At 56.5% G+C, this 20,274-nt stretch overlaps 1 protein-coding gene across 8 annotated transcripts in view; it reads right to left on the minus strand.

Annotated features, from left to right (window-relative positions):
* The window catches only part of IFT140 (intraflagellar transport 140), a 76,159-nt gene that overhangs the window by 54,031 nt on the left and 1,854 nt on the right, over nt 1-20,274 (minus strand). For 4 of the 8 annotated variants that reach the window (XR_002085498.2, XM_019468113.2, XM_019468111.2 and 1 more), the window contains exons 3-14: nt 18,574-18,780; nt 16,982-17,159; nt 15,197-15,418; nt 10,984-11,105; nt 10,726-10,868; nt 8,998-9,173; nt 7,932-8,023; nt 7,339-7,445; nt 6,617-6,762; nt 3,477-3,680; nt 3,270-3,342; nt 1,632-1,723 (exon numbers count right to left, since the gene is read on the minus strand). Coding sequence is in view for 7 of the 8 variants with exons in the window: in XM_019468113.2 (XP_019323658.2) it covers nt 1,632-1,723; nt 3,270-3,342; nt 3,477-3,680; nt 6,617-6,762; nt 7,339-7,445; nt 7,932-8,023; nt 8,998-9,173; nt 10,726-10,868; nt 10,984-11,105; nt 15,197-15,418; nt 16,982-17,128 (1,524 nt within the window). In the remaining variant the exon portion in view is untranslated. Of the gene's footprint in view, nt 1-1,631; nt 1,724-3,269; nt 3,343-3,476; nt 3,681-6,616; nt 6,763-7,338; nt 7,446-7,931; nt 8,024-8,997; nt 9,174-10,725; nt 10,869-10,983; nt 11,106-15,196; nt 15,419-16,981; nt 17,160-18,365; nt 18,404-18,573; nt 18,781-20,274 lie in introns of those variants that run through there. The other 4 variants (XM_019468112.2, XM_019468115.2, XM_019468114.2 and 1 more) reach the window with 2 other exon arrangements.

Here is a 20,274-nt window from a genome sequence, read left to right on the forward strand (position 1 = left end):
GCCTTTCGGCTAAGATCAAGCGTAGTACAACACGTATTACAAAATATGCGTTAACCAACTGTGCTACTGGTAAGGCTTCCGGTCACCAGAGTTTTGGGGAGTCTAGTTACATGTGGATTTTGACTGCTTGGGGGCTTGGCCCCCTTGCCTGTAAGTTGTTCAAGGGTAGACTGCTACCCCAGCAGGAGGGAGGTCCCCTCCCACAACAGCCCAGCCCCCAGCTCACCCCAGGGGACGTTTTGTCTACAACAGCCTCCCCGCACCCGCAGAAGAGCCTCCTCTCCCGGTTCTGCAGACTTGCTGTGGTTTTGCTGTAACTTGCTCAATTCTCTGCTACTCCCCGATGAGCCCAGTTCTGCTGGCTGTCCACCCCCCAACCCTACAGCGGGGCCCGCGGGCCACCTGTGCTCACATAGCTGCGCCATGCATGGGCTGTTAACACGGCCCCTCCTGGCCTCAACAGGTGTCCCCGACCAATGCCAGAGGCAGCGGGCTCTGGCCTCCTTCCCTGCAGCTCTCTCTCTGCCTCCCCTCCCACCTCAAACAGGTTGAGGACCTCACGGCGGAGGTGGGGCGGGGGGCGGCATCCCCACGTGAGGCTCTACTCCAGGGCCTCCCCGAGGGGCACTTCCCACCCGCCCTGAGCCCCACCAGGAAGAACTTGGAAATCTGCGGCACGCAGGGTGAGCAGTGGATGACACGGCGCAGGCGAACCGCAGCCCACAGAAACCGAACACGGATCCCAGCAAAGGACTCAGAGACAGAAGACGCAGTCCCACTAAGAGCTGAGACCAGGGCCGTGCAAGTTTTCCCGACCTTGACACAACGCTGCTGCGTGTCCTGGGCTGAGTGGTGGCCCCTAAATCTGTCCACCTGGAACTTGTGACCGTGACCTTATTTTGGAAAAAAGGTCTTTGCAGATGGAATTAAGGATCTCAAGAGAAGACTGCTCTGGATTAGGGTGACCCTAAATCCGAGGACAAGCACCGTTATAAGACACAGAAAACAAGACACAGACACAAGAGGGCCAAGTGAACAGAGGCAGAGACGGAGCGATGCATCTGCACAGCAAGGCACGCCGGGGCCACCAGAAGCAGGGGATGCGTGGGATGGACGCTCCCTCAGAACCTCAGAAAGAGCCAGCCCTGCCCACCCCTGGGTTGTGGCCTCCTGAACTGTGAGAAAATAAATTTCTATTGCCTTAAGCCGCTCGATTTATGGTGCTTTGGGATGGCAGGCTCAGGAAACTAACGCACCAGGTCAGCCCCGGGCTCCTGCGCGTGTCTGGGATACGGACACAACATGCAGGGCAGGGCCTGTCCAGAGCCTTCAGGATGGACATTAACTGCAGCAAACGTTTCCTCCCGCTTCCAGCCCGTGGACTCGGGGTCCAGCGATCCAGTCCTTATCACTGTGCGGGGCCGTTGCCCTGCCCCCCGATATCACGAATCCCGGCAGTCACGGGTGGAGCAGCCAGCCTGGAGTCCAGTTTACAACCAAGCACCGGGCCGGGGGACTACGGTCTGGCCGCGTGCAGTCAGTAAGGGGCTGTGGCTGGACTTACAGATGGCCTTTTACACTGTTCTAGTTGCTTTACCATCAAACCCTCCCGCTCCAGAGCAATGACTTACCTGCCAGGTTCGAACTTGAACTCGGTTTGGCTCCACGGTGTAAACGTTTTCCTCGTGCATGGCTAACACTGGAGATTCACACAGGAAGGTTCCTAGGACGAGAGATGAACAGGATACGACGGCAGCCCACCTTTGCACACGTGCTCAGACTTCAGCTCCTCACGCACGTTTCCTTCTCGCCCCGGCCCTCACCACAGCGCAGTGAGGGGTACGTTCTTCCAGGAAAGCGAGGCCCGAGGCACGGGGACAGCGCGTGCAGGCCCGGGGCTGGTGCGGGGCTGCGGCACTAGGGACCCCGCCCTGCCCCACTCACTAGCCGTCTCCTCTCTCCTCCAACTAGTAGCTGGTGCGGCTGTTCAAGCAGGTGTCCGTCCACTCTAGGTGGACCTTTGGAGGCCACCAGCCCTAGTCTCTGGGTCTAGACCGGTTCTTATCTAGTCAGGGAGGTGATGACACACACGAGACAGAAAATACGTCAGCACCTGCCGTGCTGTCTTCCCGTGAGGCAAGAAGTTCATCCCTGCCCCGAGGGGGTCTGCCCTGGAAGAGAGGACGTTAAGTAAGGCCAGAACACGAGGCAGGGCAAGAAAAGTCTTCTAGGAAAATTTAGGCAATGAAGTGTTAGAGGAGAAAAGGAGGGAGGAGTTGGGAAGCGGGGACAGCCTCCTCTGGGGTGAGGGAGCAACACCCCCAGGGACGTGAGACTGGCTCAGACAAGCCCACAGGGAGAGCCTGCCAGAGCACGCGATGACCGGACCCGTGGGGTCAGCACGGGTGGGCATGACAACCGTATAGGAGAGCCGGCCGAGAAGCGCATCCCGAGGGTCGTTCGGGTATGCTGGACACGACCCCCAGAGCTGTCAGGTCCTCATCCCTGGAGCCGTGAATGTTAGGATAAGGGCAAAGCTGGAGGGTTGTGAGATGAGGAGATTGTCCCGGATGACTCAGGTGGGCCCTAAAGGCAACCACAGCGTCCCCCTAAGAGGGAGCCGATTTGTAACAGGAACGAGGTGACGGTGCGGGTAGGCCCTGGAACGATGGGGCCCAAGCCAAGGATGGCCAGCAGCCGCCAAACGCTGGAAGAAGCGAGGGACAGACTCCCCAAGTGCTCAGGGGGTAGCGCGGCCTGTCGGCACCTCGATTTGGCCCCGGGGAAAGTGAGTCTGGACTCCTGACCTCTATGGCTGTGAGAGAGAAAATTTCTGCCTAGGTTGCGGTCACTGTCACAGCAGCCCCAGGACACTCCCGCAGGCCTGTGCTGAAGAGTGAGGGAAAGGCGCCCGTGAGAAGGAGGCGGAGGCTGACAGAGCATCTCTGACGGCCCATCTCACGTTTCCAGACACAGGCTGGCTTTGGTCAAGGTGCCATGGGGCTCCTGCTCTGAGCGGGTCGGGAACCAGTTCAGAAGCCGGGTTATCGTAGCAACCCCCTTCCCCAGAAAGCACTGCGGCTGTTGGCTGTCCCGGCGCCCAGGAGGGCTTCCCGGCCACCCCCGCTGGCTTCGGGAGGGTGCCGCCCATCAGTGAAGGGCCGGAGCCCTGGGCCAGGGCCCACACCACGGGCACCGGCACCCCCGTTAGATGGCGAGAAGATAAAGCAGGGTGCTGTGAGCCCCCCGTGGGGGGACAAGGCTCTCACCTGCATTCCGTAACGTGGCTCCGGAAGGCTCGAAGATCGCCACCTGTTTCCCGTTCCAGACGGCAACGGCATCCTATAGAGAGTCACGGAGATCATAAAGCAACCTGCCACCGGCACCCTTACCGCCCCGAGTGACCCAGACAGCTGGCCGGGTCCTTTGTCCACACCGAAGAGCCCGGCCGAGCCCAGCGTCCCCCGCGCGGTCACCTTGGTGGCGAACGCCCCGCGGACGCGCATGTCTGTGCGCAGGCTGTGCGTCATGCCCGTGGACAGGAAGGACACGCTGAGCAGGCTTGGGGAGGTCTGCACCACGGCCACTTGCTGGTGGAAGTGTGAGCACATGGCCTGCTCACTGAGGATCGCCACGGAGCTGATGCTGTTGACCGCCAGCAGGCTCTTCCGCGAGCCCCACTGGGTTCCGCGCCACAGACGAGACGAGGGCGGGGCAAAGAGGAGGGAGGCGCGGTCAGGAGAGCGGCACGCGCGCGGAGCGTCGACAGTTTTCCCGGCACTACCTCCCCTCGTTATGGAAACCGATCTACAGATTTTTAAGCGTAAAGCACGCGCTGTACAGAAAACCGTAAAACGCGGGCGCTCGAGGTGTGACGCGACAGGGAGACACTGACGTGGCTGTTCCGTCTCGGGTCTGTTCTGACCCGTTGATTGTCAACTTAGGGATGTTTATTCTTTGTAAACGGACAGCAGGCTGACACGGTGCATTACATCGCGTGGCTCTCCTCCGGTGACACGAACTGCTGCTTTGATAACTTCACATCACCTTCCAAAACTACCTCAGTCTGGCTTTGGCTGCGCTATCCCGTTCCACAGCTACGTTTACCCGTTCGCGACCAGCGTGCACTGTTTTAATTGCTCTGGTTTTGAGATATATTCTAGTCGGGGATACGGAAATGTTCCGATTCTGTACGTGTTTTCCTCAGCCATGTGCCACGTGCTCTCCCAGAGGAGTTAACTTTGTTGAATTCCTCCGGAAGGGGAAAAAAAAAAAGGTCATGATTTGCACAGACGTACACGTGATGGGTAAATTTACTTGGGAAGAAATGACACTTTTATAAGATCGAGGCTTCTCTTTAAGGAATGTCTCAGCGCTTACGTGGTTTCTCTTTAAGTTCTTCAGGAAAATTAGCAGGGCTCTTCCTATCTCTTCAAATCTGAGAAAGTCGTACGTTCTCTGCCGACCTGATAATAATCTATGCTCTTTGCAGCCATTCGTTTTGGCCTCAGTAAGATATTTAACTCCCTACTTCACCGAGAAGCGACTTTTACCTCCGGCTGTGCCACAAGGGTCTAAGGGTAGCCCCCAAAGTGCCATATGGCGCCCCTGACCGCTTAGCACGTGTGTCCTCCTGTCCTGACCCGGCTGCGCTTAGGTAGATCTGGTCTCAGAGGACCGCACACCGCAGGTCTGAGGACCAGGTCTGAGGCAGCAGGTCAGGAGCCCTGAGGCGGGGGCAGGCACAACCGGAGCAAAGTGTGAGGCAACGGCCACCTAACGCTCTGGAAGTTGGGCAAGAGGCAAATGAAGAAGGCCTCAGGAAAGTCCGCTGGACCCGGCAGGAACAGCAGCGTCTGTGGCGCCCTCCCTCCCCCCCCCCCGGCAGGTGTGGCCGGGAGGTCGGCTCCCTGTCTCATCGCGGCCACACCATCTCCCAGGTGGTGTTTCTCACTCCCCCGGCTCCACGTTGTCAGGGTGGGGTCCCTGCGGCTCACGGGGTGCCCGAGAATGCCGGGCCCCCACGCCCGCGCCCCGGCTCGCTCATGGTGCGTGGGCTCCACTCTGGGAGAGGCGGCCTGAGAAGACCACAGGCCGCGGAGCCCGGCTCCCTGCTCGCAGGGCAGGCAGGGTATCACTGCACGGAAGTGGCCACCGTCCCCATTCTGAGCTCTGGAGGGGTGACTCAGACTTTCTTCCCCCAGGAGGAGAGGCAGCCCAGCCCACGGGAACAGAGCTCCGAAGCGCTCCCCAGAGGAGGTGACCTCGCTGGAAACAGAACGTGGGCAAGTCCGAGTCTCAGGGTGCTCTCGGAGAGAGCGGGGGTTTGGGTGTGAGCATGGGGAGGAGGCTGGGAGCTTCACGAGAGCTACAAGCTCCCCACAAGCCAGACCGATGCCCAGAGGGAATGGGGGACAGACACACCTAGAGCGGCCTTACTGGGTCACAACAAAGCACCGACCCTGAGCTCAAACACCACACCTGCCCAAATCGGATGGGACTGGACCGTGGGGCAATTGATGCCCAGAGCCACTGGCCAGCGGCTGAGGGCGGCTGAGGCACGAAGTTCGGCAGATCAGGGAGAGGACGGTCAGAGAGCCTCACGGTCCCTGCTGCGCCAGGGGACAGAGACGTCACTGCGGTGGTCCAGCCACCAAATAAACAAGCGGCAGCAAGAAACCCTAGAGGCGGGGGGGCGGCTGGAGGAACGGTTTGCAACCAAAAATCGAGAGCCACGTAAAACAGGAGAGTATGACAGACACCCTGGAAAGTAAAAGCAAACAGAAACTGCCAGAAGGCCCAGACGTCACATTTAACAGGCCTTCACAGCAGCCACTACAAACATATTCAAACAATATAGGAAACGGCACCTAGAGAAGCGAAGGAAAGTGTGACACCGCATCTCCCCAAATACGGGCCATCGACAGGGAGACAATTCATAATAAAAGAGCAGAAAAGGCATACGCCCAAGAGAAATGAAATCATATGTCCACACAGAAACTTGTACACAAACGTTCACGGCCACGTGAGTCACAAAAAGTCCAGACGTGGAAACAACCCCTGTGTCCATCGATGGAACGGACGGAAGGAGAACGGAAACGAAACGTGGTCCATGCCCGCACTGGGCGCCCCTCAGCTGTGGGAAGGGACGAACCGCCCACATGCACCGTAACGGGCATGGACAGGGGACACGTGACGCTCGGTGACGGAGGCCGGACACGGAAAGCGGCGGATTGTACGGTTCCGTCTCTATGACACGCCAAGTGCGGGCAAACCCAGAGACAGAAAGCGCGCGCGTGTGCGCACAGAGGACAGGGGATGGGGGGTTGGAGGGGGAGGACTGCACACTCCGAATACACTGAAAGGAAAACCGGGGTGTTACCCATCTCGACAAAGCTGCTGTCAGCGTGGAGAGAGGGTGGGTGGACGGAGAACACGGGTACCGAGGACTACACACCCACAGTCCCGTATCCACAGTTCCGAAACCCCAAAGGCCTTCAGAGTCATTCTGTTGTTTTTATAGGGCCCTAGGCTGAGGAACTGGCAGGTGCAAAGCCAACCACGTCCTCCGCCGTCGCAGGGCGGAGAGAGTGCCCAGCGCCCCGGTGCCGCGTACCTTGATCTGTGTGATGTTGCCTTCGAGCTCAGTGGGGGTCTGAACGGCCCACCTGTCCTTGCCCTCGGCCGCTCGGCCGCTCTGCGGGCCCGGCAGTTTTCTCCACATGGCAACTCGCCCCTTATCGGTGCCCGCTGCCAGGAGACCTGCGGGTAAAAACGAAGCTCTCTGAGGTGAAAGGGTCAAAGGCAGGGGCAAAGGCTCTCAAACATCCGAGCCAGCCCTCTGCCCGGTGAGCTCCGGCACCGGCCCTGCCCCCACCCGCGTGCGCCGGGGGTGCTGGCGCTGCTCCTCCGGATTTTCCACGAGAGCAGGGGTCTGGGTGCCCGTTCAGTGCTGCTTGCGGGGCTAGCCTGGCACCCAGTGCCCAGCAGGCACAAAATAAACGATGGCCTGGCTCGTCGCCCGTCTTCCTGTCCTCCGTGTGTGTACACACGTGCACACGTGCGTACAGGCACATGCATGCGTATTGTTACCTTCCCCCGCTTTTCCTCGCGGTTTCAGGAGGGAACACAGGTCACCTGCCTGTACCCACGGTGGCCACACTGTCGAGCAAACCCGCCGACCTTCACGTGCTGTCATTTTCCCGCTCCCCAGTGACTTTGCTCAGGCGACTGACAGTTACAACCAATCTACCACTCTCTGAGTCGCCACCAGCCATTCTGCAGCCCACAGAGCGAGGACTGAGGCCGCCTCTCTCTCCGGCACCCGACAAGGCTCACCTTTGACTTTACAGTAAGAAACACAGTTTATATTCTCTCCTTTCTCGAAACCAAACTTCTCTTCTGGACTCAGCACGTAATTCTCTCCTCCTTCCAAATCCCAGAATCTACAACGAAAGGCAGATGGCGCCATTCAGGGGACCATGTCGTGCCCTTCCCCGCCTCCCAGGGTCTTGCTCAATGTGCACAGCGATCGGGAAGCAGACGGAGCCCGAGGGACTCTGACATACAAGGCCCGCTGTCATTATGCTTAGATCTATTTGATGCTTTGTTCATATTCAAAGGGAGCAGGGTTCGTGTGACACCAGGTCACAACGAGAAAGAAGGGACCCCAACCACAGCCATTAACATGGGAGAAACCCAAGTATCCCATGGAGGAGAGGCAGGTAGATAAGCCAAGACGTGATTCCACATACGCCAGGCTCGAGAAAACCACGCGTCGGAATCGGGACGGGCCTGCCCGGTGAGGGCCGAGAGGGGACGCCTGGGTCGGTGCTGTGCTCTACCCTCTGACCTCAGAGCTGGTTGTATGGATGTGACTCCAAAGGGACTGACCCTCAATGGCGGTGCCTGCCGAGCATCCGGGCTCTTACCTGAGGATGGGCTCCCCTACGGCGGTCACGAGCACGCTGTCCTCAATCAACGCGATGTCTGCCCGGTGACCCGTCTTCCCACTCAACTTGACCTGATGACGAGAAACAACCTGAAGGAAGCACGTTGCTCTTTGGAGCCCAGAGCGTCCAGTATGTGGTGGCCTGGTGGGGATGTGCCAGCCGGGCGGGTGGAGACACATGGAAAGGCGACCCCCACTCAGCCACACGACTCTCTGTGGTATGTTAAGTGGCTAACGACTGTGGCTTCCGCACATGGTGCACGGTGAGCGCGTTTCTAGAGCAACTACCAAGGCGAGCCCTGTTCAGACATGGCCACACGCTCTCGGGCAGGTGTTGTGACCCCGTTCTGCCCGGGCCCCCCGGCCAGTGAGAGGCTCACGGGGATCTGGACCCGGGTCCACATGACTCAGGACCCTATTTTCCACTGCTGTGCCAGGGGCACCTAAGTAATTGTGTAAACACCTATTCACAAGAAATCAATCAGCTCGGTAACCTACAGGATCATCTTCAGGAGAAGTTCAGAATTCTCTCAGGAACATGGATTCAGCTGGTACAAACCAGGGGACTGGCCAGAGGCAGGGTGGACCAGCCCTCGCTGAGCGGCAGGCCGAGAGCAGTGGCCAACATGGGGCTGAGACACCTGCTCCAGGCCTCGCTGGATCTCGGCAGCCCCACAGCTGGACGTGTGCTGCCCAGGAGGGCGACTGACACGCCTTTGGGCAAAACAGGGCACGTGTAGGGGAGGGGGGGCAGTGGCGGCTGTGACGGAGGGAAGTGAGGGCCCCACCTGCACAAGGGTGGGAAGCAGGACGTTGTCCCCCATCCCGTTCCCACCGTGAAGGTCAACTGAGCTGCTGCTGCAGGGTGAGCAGTTGTCCCTAGTCAGAGCCGGGTGTCCAGGCTGCGAGCTGGCCGCCCTCTCCCGCCCCCACCCGTCGGCGAATTCCCGCAAAGCTCCTGGGAACGGAGTCACCTTCGTGACGGTCCTGGACGGCGGCGCTTAGGTCGGGTGAAGCCCGGCCCAGCCGCCCTGCTGCCCGCCTACCTTCATCACTTCCTCCGCTTCGCCCGCGGGCCTCACCACGAACAGGGACAGCAGCAGGCTCCGCGTGACCACCACCAGGGCCTCCCTCCTCTCCAGGTAGAAGAGCGCCTGCACCGAGCTGTCCGTGGACGCTGCCTCGGTGGTCTTGCCTTTCTCGTCCACATAGTGCACCGTCCCTAAGGGCAAAGGGGTCAGTCCAGGTGGGGGGCACTCGCCGGCGGTCCCTGTAGCTACTTAGGTATGTTTGCAAAGCATAAACACGTCCATTATAAAACTTTACAAACCAAACGTTGAAAAACCGTCTGCACATAGACTCCCCGGCCATCTCTGAAATAAGCTTCATTTCTCAGCCCTGCCCATCTGCCGGGCGGCCTCGAAACTCTCTGTTCCCCATGATGTGCTGACATTAGGTGCACATCCCTCACCCAGACGCCGGGACCTGGAGCCACGGCCCTCCCGTAGCCGCACGCGTTCTCCCGACCCAGAGGCCCTCCCTCCCCTGCTCTGCCCGGCCTGCCAGCCCCTCCTCAGCTTTCTGAGTCGGTGGGGAGCCTCCGGTGAGTGCCCGCCAAGCAGCCCTGTCTGCTGCCCTCAGGAGCCTCCTCACCCTCCCCGTCTGCTCTCATCTGCTTCCAAGGATAATGTGACTTTCCGTTCAACCTACAAGTTCAAGGTTGTGCCGAGGCCCGCGGTCAGCACGACGTCACCGTGCCGGCACCGCCTCAGCAAGCATCTGTGGCAGGCTTGGTGACACCCACACGTGTTCACTCAGCTGATGTGTCCCGCGAACTCGCAGGCAGGGGTCTGACTGCCCAGGGTGACCCTCCCGAGGCCCACAGCTCCTGTGGGAGGGGCAGGCCTGACCCTTCCAGAGCCAGGCTTGTCCCCACCGCACACCCCTGCCCACTGGGCCTTCTTCCCACATCATCTCCTCGACTCCCTGCTAAGGGGGCCTTGGCGCTGGCCTCTTCCTCCCGGCACTGCCCACGGCTCTGTACCCACGCCTGGCCCTCTGGACCTCCTCCAAGTCCCCTCCATCAGCTGTCTCTTTTTACCTCCAGAAACAAGCGGTATCTCTACCTTAACAAGGGCAAAGCCCAGCCCTGGCAGCTGCCCTCTGCTCTCTTCTTCCCGTCAAGGCTGAGCTGCGCGGGGGCCCGCCCTGTGGAAGCCGTCGTGAGCCCCCCTTCCCTGCTCTCGCTCCTGCAGCATGCACACTCGTGTCTCCCTTGACTGTAACCCCTCTTCTTTGCCTGCACCCCATACCGCACTTATCTGCTGCCGCGGGTGCCTGTGTCCCTGCTCACACTGAGGAGTCAGGACCCAGACAGACGGTGCCCCCGCCCGTCCTGCCCTGTCACACTCCCTCCCCAGAGCTCAGGTCAGGGCGCTTCCGGGCCACACAGACTGGACAACAAGAGGGCAGCACCGTCCCCCTGCCTGGAGCTGCACACAGGAGCAGCTGGGGCGGGCGGAGGTACCAACGGGGCCTTGTCCTGAGAGCCCTCCAAACACAAGCCGAGCCCATCCGCCTCCATCAGGACCAGGTGAGGGCCTTCTCTGAACGCTGGGTCAGTGATGGCCGAGAGTTGCTGACGCGTCACTCTAAGGCTGGCACACACACAGGCTACTGCTTTTTTATGCAGAGACATCACCTCTTTGTTCACAGTCCCTACCAGACGCCCCTAAACGCTTCAATGTCCTAGAATCCCCACCTAAGATTCTCACCATCCATCAGGCTGACAAAGAACGACAGTCCCTCTTGAGAGCCCATCTTCAGGAGACTCCCAAAGCTGCTTTTCCTCCAGTTAAACATGTCCAGGGCTCGCTCATCGCCACTCACAGCCGCCTTCGCCAGCTGAATGAGGTCCCTTTGGAAGGCAGACACGACAGGAAGTCAGAGTCCCAGAGGTTCCTTACAGGAAGGCGTGGTCACTGCAGATGTGCCCGCAGCCCACCCCGCACCAGCCCCACGCTCTTACTCACTCGCCAGGAGGGGGGAGCCGGAAGATGCAGTGGGTTAGGTGTTTTCCGTAGTCGTGCTTCAGCAGAGGAGGCCCTTGTACCCGACCCCTTTGGTCCAACCTCCACAAGAGCAGGACGCCAAGCTGGAAAACCCAACACCGCGTGAAGGAGACACAATCTTACGGTGACCGGTGGGAGTGTTACGCGGCGCGAGAGAATAAACGCCGATTCCTTTTACGACAAGTCACAAAACCGTTACGTGTGCGCCGTGAACGTGGGAGGAACAGGAGCCTTCCGTGTGCCCTCTGCCACCCTCACTCCCCCAGATGACACCTGCCACACAGCCAGCTTTCAAAACTCAATTTTTGAGTAGACTCAGATTTACGAAAAGCGGTAGAGATCATTCAGAGAAGTCCCGTTCTCCACCCCTCACTTCTCCTGTGAGCAGACCTTACTTAGCATAGTGCGTTTCCCAGATTTAACAAGCCGACACTGACGTACTGTATTGACTAGGGTCGTGCTTTATTCACACTTACTTTCTCCCTGGGTCCCCCCCCCCCCCCCACCAGGAGCCACAGGACATTTGGGCGTCACGTCCCCTTAGGCTCCTCTGGGCCGGGACAGTGTCTCTGACCCCCCCAGCTTGCAGGACTGGTCAGGGATGATGTGGGGCGTCCCTCCGTCGGGACCCGTCTGACGCTTTTCTCGCGACTGGGCTGGGTTGTAGGTTCGGGGAGAAGGCCACGGAGATCGCGCGCCCTTCTCGTCACGTCACGTCACATCACACGGGTGATCGGTGCCACTGACGAGCCTCATCTGTGCCACTGCTGACCCTCCCCGCCCGGTGAGGTCCCTTGGGTGACCTTGTCCACGGTGAAGTCTTTGCTTCTCCCCCCTCTCCGTCCCGTACTATTTGGAACGAAGTCACCCGCTTGAGTGTGGACCATCTACATAATCGCTTGGGTTCTTCAGGACGAGAGATTTGTCTCTTCTCCACCACTCACTAATTACTACATCACGGGTTCACACCCCTGTTTATGTCACAGACGGTGACTTTCCGCTTTGGGTTACAATCCAGCACCACTTGGTTCACTTTCGAGCTCCAGCTTCGGCCACCGGGAGGTCTTTCGTTAGCTCCTGCGTCCCTCCGACCCACCCCGGACCGCGGGATCTGCGAGCACTTCCCTTACTTGCTGGCTCTCCAGATCCTCTGGGCTCAGGGCCCGGCCCCAGTCCTGGGATCAGCCATCTTCCCAGGAAACCACCACCTGGGGACAGGCGTACTACATGTGCAATTTTTAAGTCATCGAGCTCTCAAGCTTAGGGTGCTCATGAGCGCGAGAGGTCGGGTGGGGAAACGGTGCCATCGGGACCGGGCCAGGAGGCCTCTGTGGCTGCGGAGGCATGCTGAGCTTTGCCAAACGGCACCACTTCCGTAGAATCCGTCAGCAAGGAGGCCCACGCAGCTGTCAGGGCACATCTCCCGCTCGAGGAGGCTGCCACACACTCTTCTTCCCATCCTTTGTTCTCTCAGCGTGCCCCCGATCGTCCCGCAGGCCCGAGAGCACTAGATCATCGTAAATGGGAAAGTGCTTTCCAGATACAGATGGCCTTCGAACAACCCGGGTCTCGACGTGGGTCCTTTATAGGTGGACTTTCAGGGTATGGTGCCGTAAACGTATCTTCTCTTCCGTGTGAGTTTTTTGCAGTTTTCTTTATTCCAGCCTACTTTATGGTAAGCACACAGTATATGATACACCCGGCGCGTAAAACGTTGTTATTCGACTGTTAGGTTACTGGCCAGGCTTTGCGTCAACAAAGGCTGTTAGCAGGTAAGCTTCTGGGGAGTCAAAGTTATACTCAGATCTCTGACTGGGAGAGGCTTGATGCCCCTAACTCCCAGGTGGTTCCAGGATCAGCTGTAGTGTCGGCCTTAAAAGGCAACTTACACACAAAGTCTCTCAGCAAAGCCCCCTCGGGTTTCTGGGTAACCGGGTACCAGACCGGAGGCAACACCTGAGCTGCCTGGTCTCCCTTGTGGCGACAACATTCATCGCAGTTTTATACACTCTAGACACAAGTCACCTCGGAAGACAAGAAACTCAGCCCCACGCACGAGCAAGAGTCTAATGTACGAGACGAAAGTGCAGTCAGTGTGTTGACACGTGAGTGTCGGGACATACCATCACTTCACGTGACCAGTGACACATTAGGACCCACGGCACCCTGACTGATAACAAATATGTCCTCGCTCATTCAGAGGACCAAACGTTCCCTCACCACTGGTTCATGGAACCTCCCGTAAGAAGGGCCACAGATATGTCTCCGCTCACGTTAACGAAGGTGACTTTGGGTCTCTGCCCGGGGGCGGGGTGGCTGCCGGGAGGACCCGCCACTGGTCAGAGGGCTCCAGCGAGGCCTCCATAACCGCCCAGGACTGCGATCGCAGGCCTCCGGGCAGGGAGGGGTGGGGGGAGTGGCACCCGACGAGGACTCAAGGACTCGGGAGCTCTGCGCCCTCCCCGGACGTGCCCCGTGCGTCTCTTCATCTGGCTGCTGCCTCGTGTCCTTTATCGCATCCTTCCACACACCGCTAAGCGCGAGTACGTGGTTCTCTGGCCTCTGGGAGCCGCTCTAACCGGCTGCAAGAGCCCGAGGAGGACCCTCCACTCTGTGGCCTGTGGCGGGAGCACGGGTGGGGGTGGGGGTGCGGGATGGAGGCCGTGACCCGTGGGACCTGGCGCTGTCTCTAGGTGCACGGTGTCAGAACGGAGTTGAATTCTGGGCACCCCGTGCACGAGGACTACTTAGTGTTCAGTGTTGGGGAACCCTGTTCCCCACCCCTGCTGGCACTGGCTCAGGGAACCAGCAAGGCTCCCCGCATTGCTACCTGTCACCTAACTGCCACCCCCCGCCAAGCACAAGTCTATACTGAGGGACAGTCTACAAAATAACCTGTCTGGACTCCTCTGTTTGGTGATGTCACCAAAGACCAAAAACAAGAGAAGAAAGGAAAGAGGAGACCAGGGAACCGTTCGTGATTCAGGGAAACCAAAGAGAAGGGACAGCCAAACGCAGCGCGTGGTCCTTGGCCACATTCTGGGTTAGGACAACACCCGCCATGGACGGGACAGGACGGGACAGCCCGAGAGGGCACTGCCTCAGCGCGCGCCTTCCTCAGCGCGAGTGCCACACACATGGCAGCTGTGTACAAGTCCTTGTCCTCAAGACATCAACGCCAGAGGACCTGGGGTGAAGTGTGATCTCTGCGACAAATTCTCAAGTATTCAGGGGAAAAGATAGAGAGAGAAAGCAGACGTGTCAAAATGGAACAACTAGAGAAGTTACGTGAAGGGTACACGGTGCTCCTTGGGCTAGTCTTTCAACTCCTTTAATAGCTTGAAATTTTTCAGAAGTGGCAACGGGACAGAATGCGTCGGTATGTGCTGCTGTGAATCGGAAGAAACGGGAGAAGCTTCGGGAAGCTGTGGGCGCTGGAGGGCGGGGTGGAGGGGAGCGGAGTGCATGGGGTTGCACAGTCTTGTCACGGTAGAGACCTTTTCATAGTCTGTGGACTTTGACACACGTGAACGTATTACCTTGCCCCAGGGAAATGAATGACCGCAGTGTAAAATTTCTGCCACACGTCTGTGAATCAAATTAGGTATAGATGCTGGTTCTCAGCCTGGGAACACTTACTTAGCATTTTCGGCTGATAACTCTGTGTTGTGGGAAGTTTCTCGGGTCTTCACCCACTAGATGCCAGTAGACGGCCCCCTCCAGCCACTCTGACAGCAAAAACATTCTGCCAAGTGTCCCCCGGGGGCAAAGTGAGCTCCATGAGGAAGCCCTGAGCTAGACAATTAGGACCAGGGCCTCCCAGGCAACGAAGGAGTGTGCTCAGGGAACCTGCTGATTCGGGGGTGGGAGGTGGGGGGAGCATAAAAGTGACAGTACCTGTAACAGTCACCTCACCTTGATGAACATAAGTTTCCTAGAAAAGTTCACTTAAAAAATTACAGACACGCTTCTGCCAGAGTATGACGGCAGGACGAAATTTTCAAACCTTACTTTCAGTATAAAACAGATTCTGCCATGACGTCCAACAAGGTCAAGTGAATTCAGCAACCACTATGTCTCAAATTCTGACCTTTAACACTCTTCCCCACTTGCACTCTAACAGCACCGACGGGGATGCAGCGATCCGAAATCAGCGACAACCACGTCTGCTTACCCTGTCCCCCGACACGAGGCAGTTCCCGTTGGGGCTCCACTTGAGGACGGTGATGTCGCTGGTGTGGGTCGGGGGGACCGCATGCTGCTCCTTGTCCTGCTTATTAAACACTGTCACTTCTCCGGTCTCCCAGCCAACAGCCAGGATCATTCGCGTCGGATGCCAGCACAAGGAAGTGACCCGGAACGACCTCTCGATATGCGTATCGGGCGCATGCTCACCCTACAACGGACAAGAGGTAAATCCCACGTGGTGAAGGGAGACAGCTACTCTGGAACTTCTGGCTGATCAATGAAATCGGTATCAGCTAGAGGATATAAGGAGCTGTTTATAAAGGAAATGTTCTACTTAATTTTCATAGAAACACCAATCTTACCCTTGGCTATGAAGGCATAGAATTAAGACTCAACTGACCACGCTGACCAGGTTATCAAGGCATATGATCTCATACCTCATACTCACAACGGCTTGGTTGCTAGCTAGCATTTCAATGGGTTCCAATAAAACTTTATTTACAAAAATAAGCACTAGGCCCGGAGGTCAAGTCCGTTGACCCCAAGGTTCTATAAGTGCGGGCTCTTTTTTTTTTTTTTTAAGTTTTTTAATGTTTATTTATTATTTTGAGAGAGACAGAGACAGAGTGCAAGCGGGGGAGTGTCACCAACCCTGACACGGGGCTTGAACTCATGGACGGCGAGATCATGACCTGAGCTGAAGTTGGACGCTCAACCGACTGAGCCACCCAGGCACCCCTGAGTGCAGGCTCTTGGGTGACCCCAGGAGCCTTTCCAGGGTCTGCAACGCCAAAGTTATTTGCGGCCCCTCTCACCTCCAGGCTGTTTTCCAGGAGCGGGGGACCTCAGATAGGACCCAGAAGCACGCAGACATCACTGATGACCTTCGCCGCTCCAGTGAAGGTGCGGTGGGACTTCAGAGGGTTGTAGCGGGAAGGGAAACGTGATTGTCTTTGTGACACGTGAGGGGTGTCGTGCACGGAGAGCGGTGGGGAGCAGGGGGTGGGGGGGGCTTCTACAAAGCTCTCGAAGAGCCATCCCAGAAAGAGATGTGCTGAAGTCCTGACCCGGTACCTGTGCCACGACCTTATTTGGAAATAGAGTCTCTGCACATGATCAGGTTAAGAAAAGGTCATTAGAATGAGCCCGAAGCCAATGGCTGGTGTCCTTACAAGTAGGGGAAAGAGACACAGACACACATGATGGCAGTGGAGCGATGTGGGTACAAGCAGAGGCGGCCGCCGGAAGCCAGGATGAGGGCTGGCACGGTCCTCTCCCAGAGTCATCGGGGACAGCATGGCCCTGAGGAGCCCTCATTTCAGACTGTGGCCTCCGGACTGTGAGAGGACAGATTTGTTTTAAGCCACTCAGCTCACAGGGATTCGTTATGGCGGCCACAGGACACCAGCAGTTTCCGATGGCCAACGTGGCCAACAGGAGACTGGACCGGGACGCACAGATGCACGGAGGGGTTGGCTCTGGTCAGAGGCCACAGGCTGACTGTGGAATCTGCTAGACACTCCTAACTATGTCCCCAACCTAAGTGCCGGGGCTGAGAGAACTGTCCACACTGAAGGGCTTTTATAATATTGGGAGTTTGAACCCCAGGAAAACGTGATACACACACACACACACACACACACACACACACACACGCACACCCCACATTCCACACACTCCCCCACACCCGTGTGCACACATATACGTGAGAACGAAGAGGAGACAACAGCCAGAGCTCGGGGAGTCAGCATTGTGGCTTCTTACTACTCACTTGTTCCAGGTATACATCCACGCTGCCTCCTGAGGTCGGGCTGACGGAGGCAACTGCCAGGAACGGATGCACAGGGTGCCAGTGGATGTGGGAAGGAGACCCAACGGAGTCCGGGGCTTCCACTCGGTGGTCAAAATAGAGGGCCATGATGACACTCAGACCAAGTCAGGGCTCAAACCTGCGTGGGAAAGATGGCCAAGTCCCGTTGGTTTTGAACAAAACAAAGACAGTGACCATACAAGGAACCGGGAAGGACAAGCATCATGAAGCCAACATCGGAACATGATGCAACTGACAAAGGCCCCTTAAGACCATGCAGGCAACTTTATGTGGAAGAGAACTCTAACAGGGGGAAAGCGTACAACAAGCAAGAAATTGGACCCGGAATGATCCAGGCACGACGGAAAGAATAAAACACTGCCATCAAAACAATAAAGTAAAGCCCAGCAGGCTAGACGACATCTTTATTCCAATCATAAGGAGGACAATTTGCATTTCCATAGCTGCCCTTTGAGCAAAAATCCCCAGCCAAATAGAAGTGAAACTGCTTCACAGAAATATATAGAAAAACCTAGTATTCGATTTGCTATAAAGCCTGAAGACCACGGCTGTCTTCAACATCAGACTCTCAGGTAGTAGAAAGCAAGAGGGTTCCTTTGTTAGAGAATCGAGAAAACGAAGCCACGACAACAGCAGGGACGGTGAACTTGATTCGTTCTCCGGACTTAACGTCTTTCTTTCCCGGAAAAGATTTGCGTACCGCCCTACCCAGGAGGGTGGGACGGTGCGTGACTGGCCAGTCCCGCTGCCCACTTCTCACACCCTCGAGTCAGTTTGGGGCAGCTAACTGGCAGATAAGGCAATATTTGCAGGTTCGTGTGCTATCATTTAAAAGTATTCAACGTCATGCCCGTTAGAATGCCCGTTATCAGATAAAGAAGATGTGGTTTACATAGAAGACGTACTGCTTGGCAATGAGAAAGAATGAAATCTTGCCATTTGCAACAACGTGGATGGAATGGAGGGTATTAAGCTGAGTGAAATAAGTCAGTCAAAGATATCACAGGCTCTCCCTCATATGTGGAACTTGAGAAACTTAAGATCATGGGGGAAGGGAAGGGGAAAAAACAGTTTCAAACAGACAGGGAGACGAACCATAAGAGACTCTTAAATACAGAGAACAAGCTGAGTGTTGATGGGGGAGCGGGGGGAAGGGGAACATGGGTGATAGGCAGCGAGGAGGGCACTCGTTGGGATGAGCGCTGAGTGTTGTACGTAAGCGACGAATCACGGGAATCTACCCCCAAAACCAAGAGCGCCCCGTATACACTGTATGTCAGCTAACGCAGCAATAAATTGTATTTTTAAAAAAATGGCTGTTAACCAGAAAGATAGAAAATAACTCTTGGCACTGCCGGTGGGGGTGCGAACTGGTGCAGACGCTGTGGAAGACGGTATGGTGGTTCCTGAAAACTCAAACACAGAAGGACCATGTGGTTCAGCGGCTCCACCTCTGGGTGTACACCCGGAAGACTGAAAGCAGGGGGTCGGGTACATCCTTGTACACGCACGTTCACAGCAGCACTATTCACAGTAGTCAGAAAGACGGAACAACCACTGTCTCTTGGCAGATGAGTGGAGAGACACAATATGGTGCACATACAGAACACAGAATGAACCAGCCTTGAGATTCTGACATGTCACGATATCGATGAACATAGGAGACGTTACGTTCCGCTCAGCGAAATAAGCCAATCACAGAAGATCGAATGCGGTGTGTTTCTACCTCTGGGAGGGACCTAGCATAGTCACCAAGAGACAGAAAGTGAAAGGGTGGGTACCGGGGCCTGTAGCGCTGGGGGATGGGGAGCTAGTGTTTAATGGAGAGAGGATTCCTGTTTGGGAAGATGAAGAATACTGAAGAGGGTTGGTGGGGATGGTTACACCACACGGCAATGTGCTTAATGTCACCGGTTGTATACACGCAAATAATTAAAATGTTAGATTTTATATTACGTATATTTAGCCACAACAAAAAAAATGGTGTTAAAAAAAAAATGAATGCTGCGACGTTCTATCATCGGAGTGGAGAATGGACTACGTCATTTGCTTTAGTAGCAACAATAATTCTATCAGAGGAAGCCTCGAAGTCTCAAGCTTGGATTTAGAGAAGGAAACCCATTTCAGGAAGAAGCTAAATGCACGAAGGTACAAATGAACAGTCACATATCAAACGTTCCCCTTTTTCTTCTGAGTATATACTGAGTCCGAAACACACGCACACTTTCTGAGGTGGTGTTCTCACTGCCATGGAGTAAGGAACACATGCTGGGGGCTGCTGGTGGAGCAGGGAGGCAGGGGCGGGAGGCGTGGGGGGCCGGAGTCAGGGGAAGGGGCAGGATCCAGAGACCTCTCCCCCCCCCCCCAACACAAAGGGGACATCCACTCTGGACGGGGCTCCGACTGTCCTTATGCACTTTCAAATGAAGTCAGTACAATGGAAAAAAACCGCATAAAAATCTGGGCGTTTAAACGAAAGGAAACGTTTGCGTTAAAACAAAGGAAAGCTTTTGAGTTTTCATGTGTCGCAGCCAACCAAGGGTGGAAATTTGGGGCGATGACAAATTTGTACTTGTGTTTAACAATTTTACTTGGTGAAAATATTGCTCTGAAAAAAAGTCATGTTAATTTTGTTAGAGTGAAGGAAGAGTTACCACAGCACTTGAGGTAAAACCTGGTTTCCCCTGTATTTTTTGTCTCAAACATCGCTGTGGAATAAGCATGGGTGCTCACAGGTTTTATTTTTTTAACGTTTTGTTTATTTTTGACCCAGAGAGAGAGACAGCATGAGCGGGGTAGGGGCAGACAGAGAGGGAGACACAGAATCCCAAGCAGGCCCCAGGCTCTGAGCTGTCAGCACAGAGCCCGATGCAGGGCTCGAACCCAGGAACCGTGAGATCATGACCCGAGCCCAAGTCGGCTTAAGCCACCCAGGCGGCCCACTCTCAGGTCTTTAAACTACTTTTTCCTGCCTGGGACTTCCTGGGAGACTCCCTCCCCCACACTCCACCTTTGGATATTCAGAAGCCCCAGCCCTCTCTGACTTCACTGCCAGGTTGTTCTAGGCTTCTCTCCAGCGTCCCCACACAGGCTGGTCCTTCATTGCAAAGTCCTTCAGACTTCATTGCAAATGTGTGCTTGACTGACTTCTCTACCTGCTGCAGGTGGGGGTCCCTGGCTGCACCCCCAGCCCTGAGAACAGCACCCCCTCCAGGCGAATACGATGAAGATAC

The sequence above is a fragment of the Panthera pardus genome, unplaced genomic scaffold (genome assembly GCF_024362965.1).
Source record: "Panthera pardus isolate Hobbes unplaced genomic scaffold, ASM2436296v1 HiC_scaffold_4, whole genome shotgun sequence".
Taxonomy (NCBI): domain Eukaryota; kingdom Metazoa; phylum Chordata; class Mammalia; order Carnivora; family Felidae; genus Panthera; species Panthera pardus.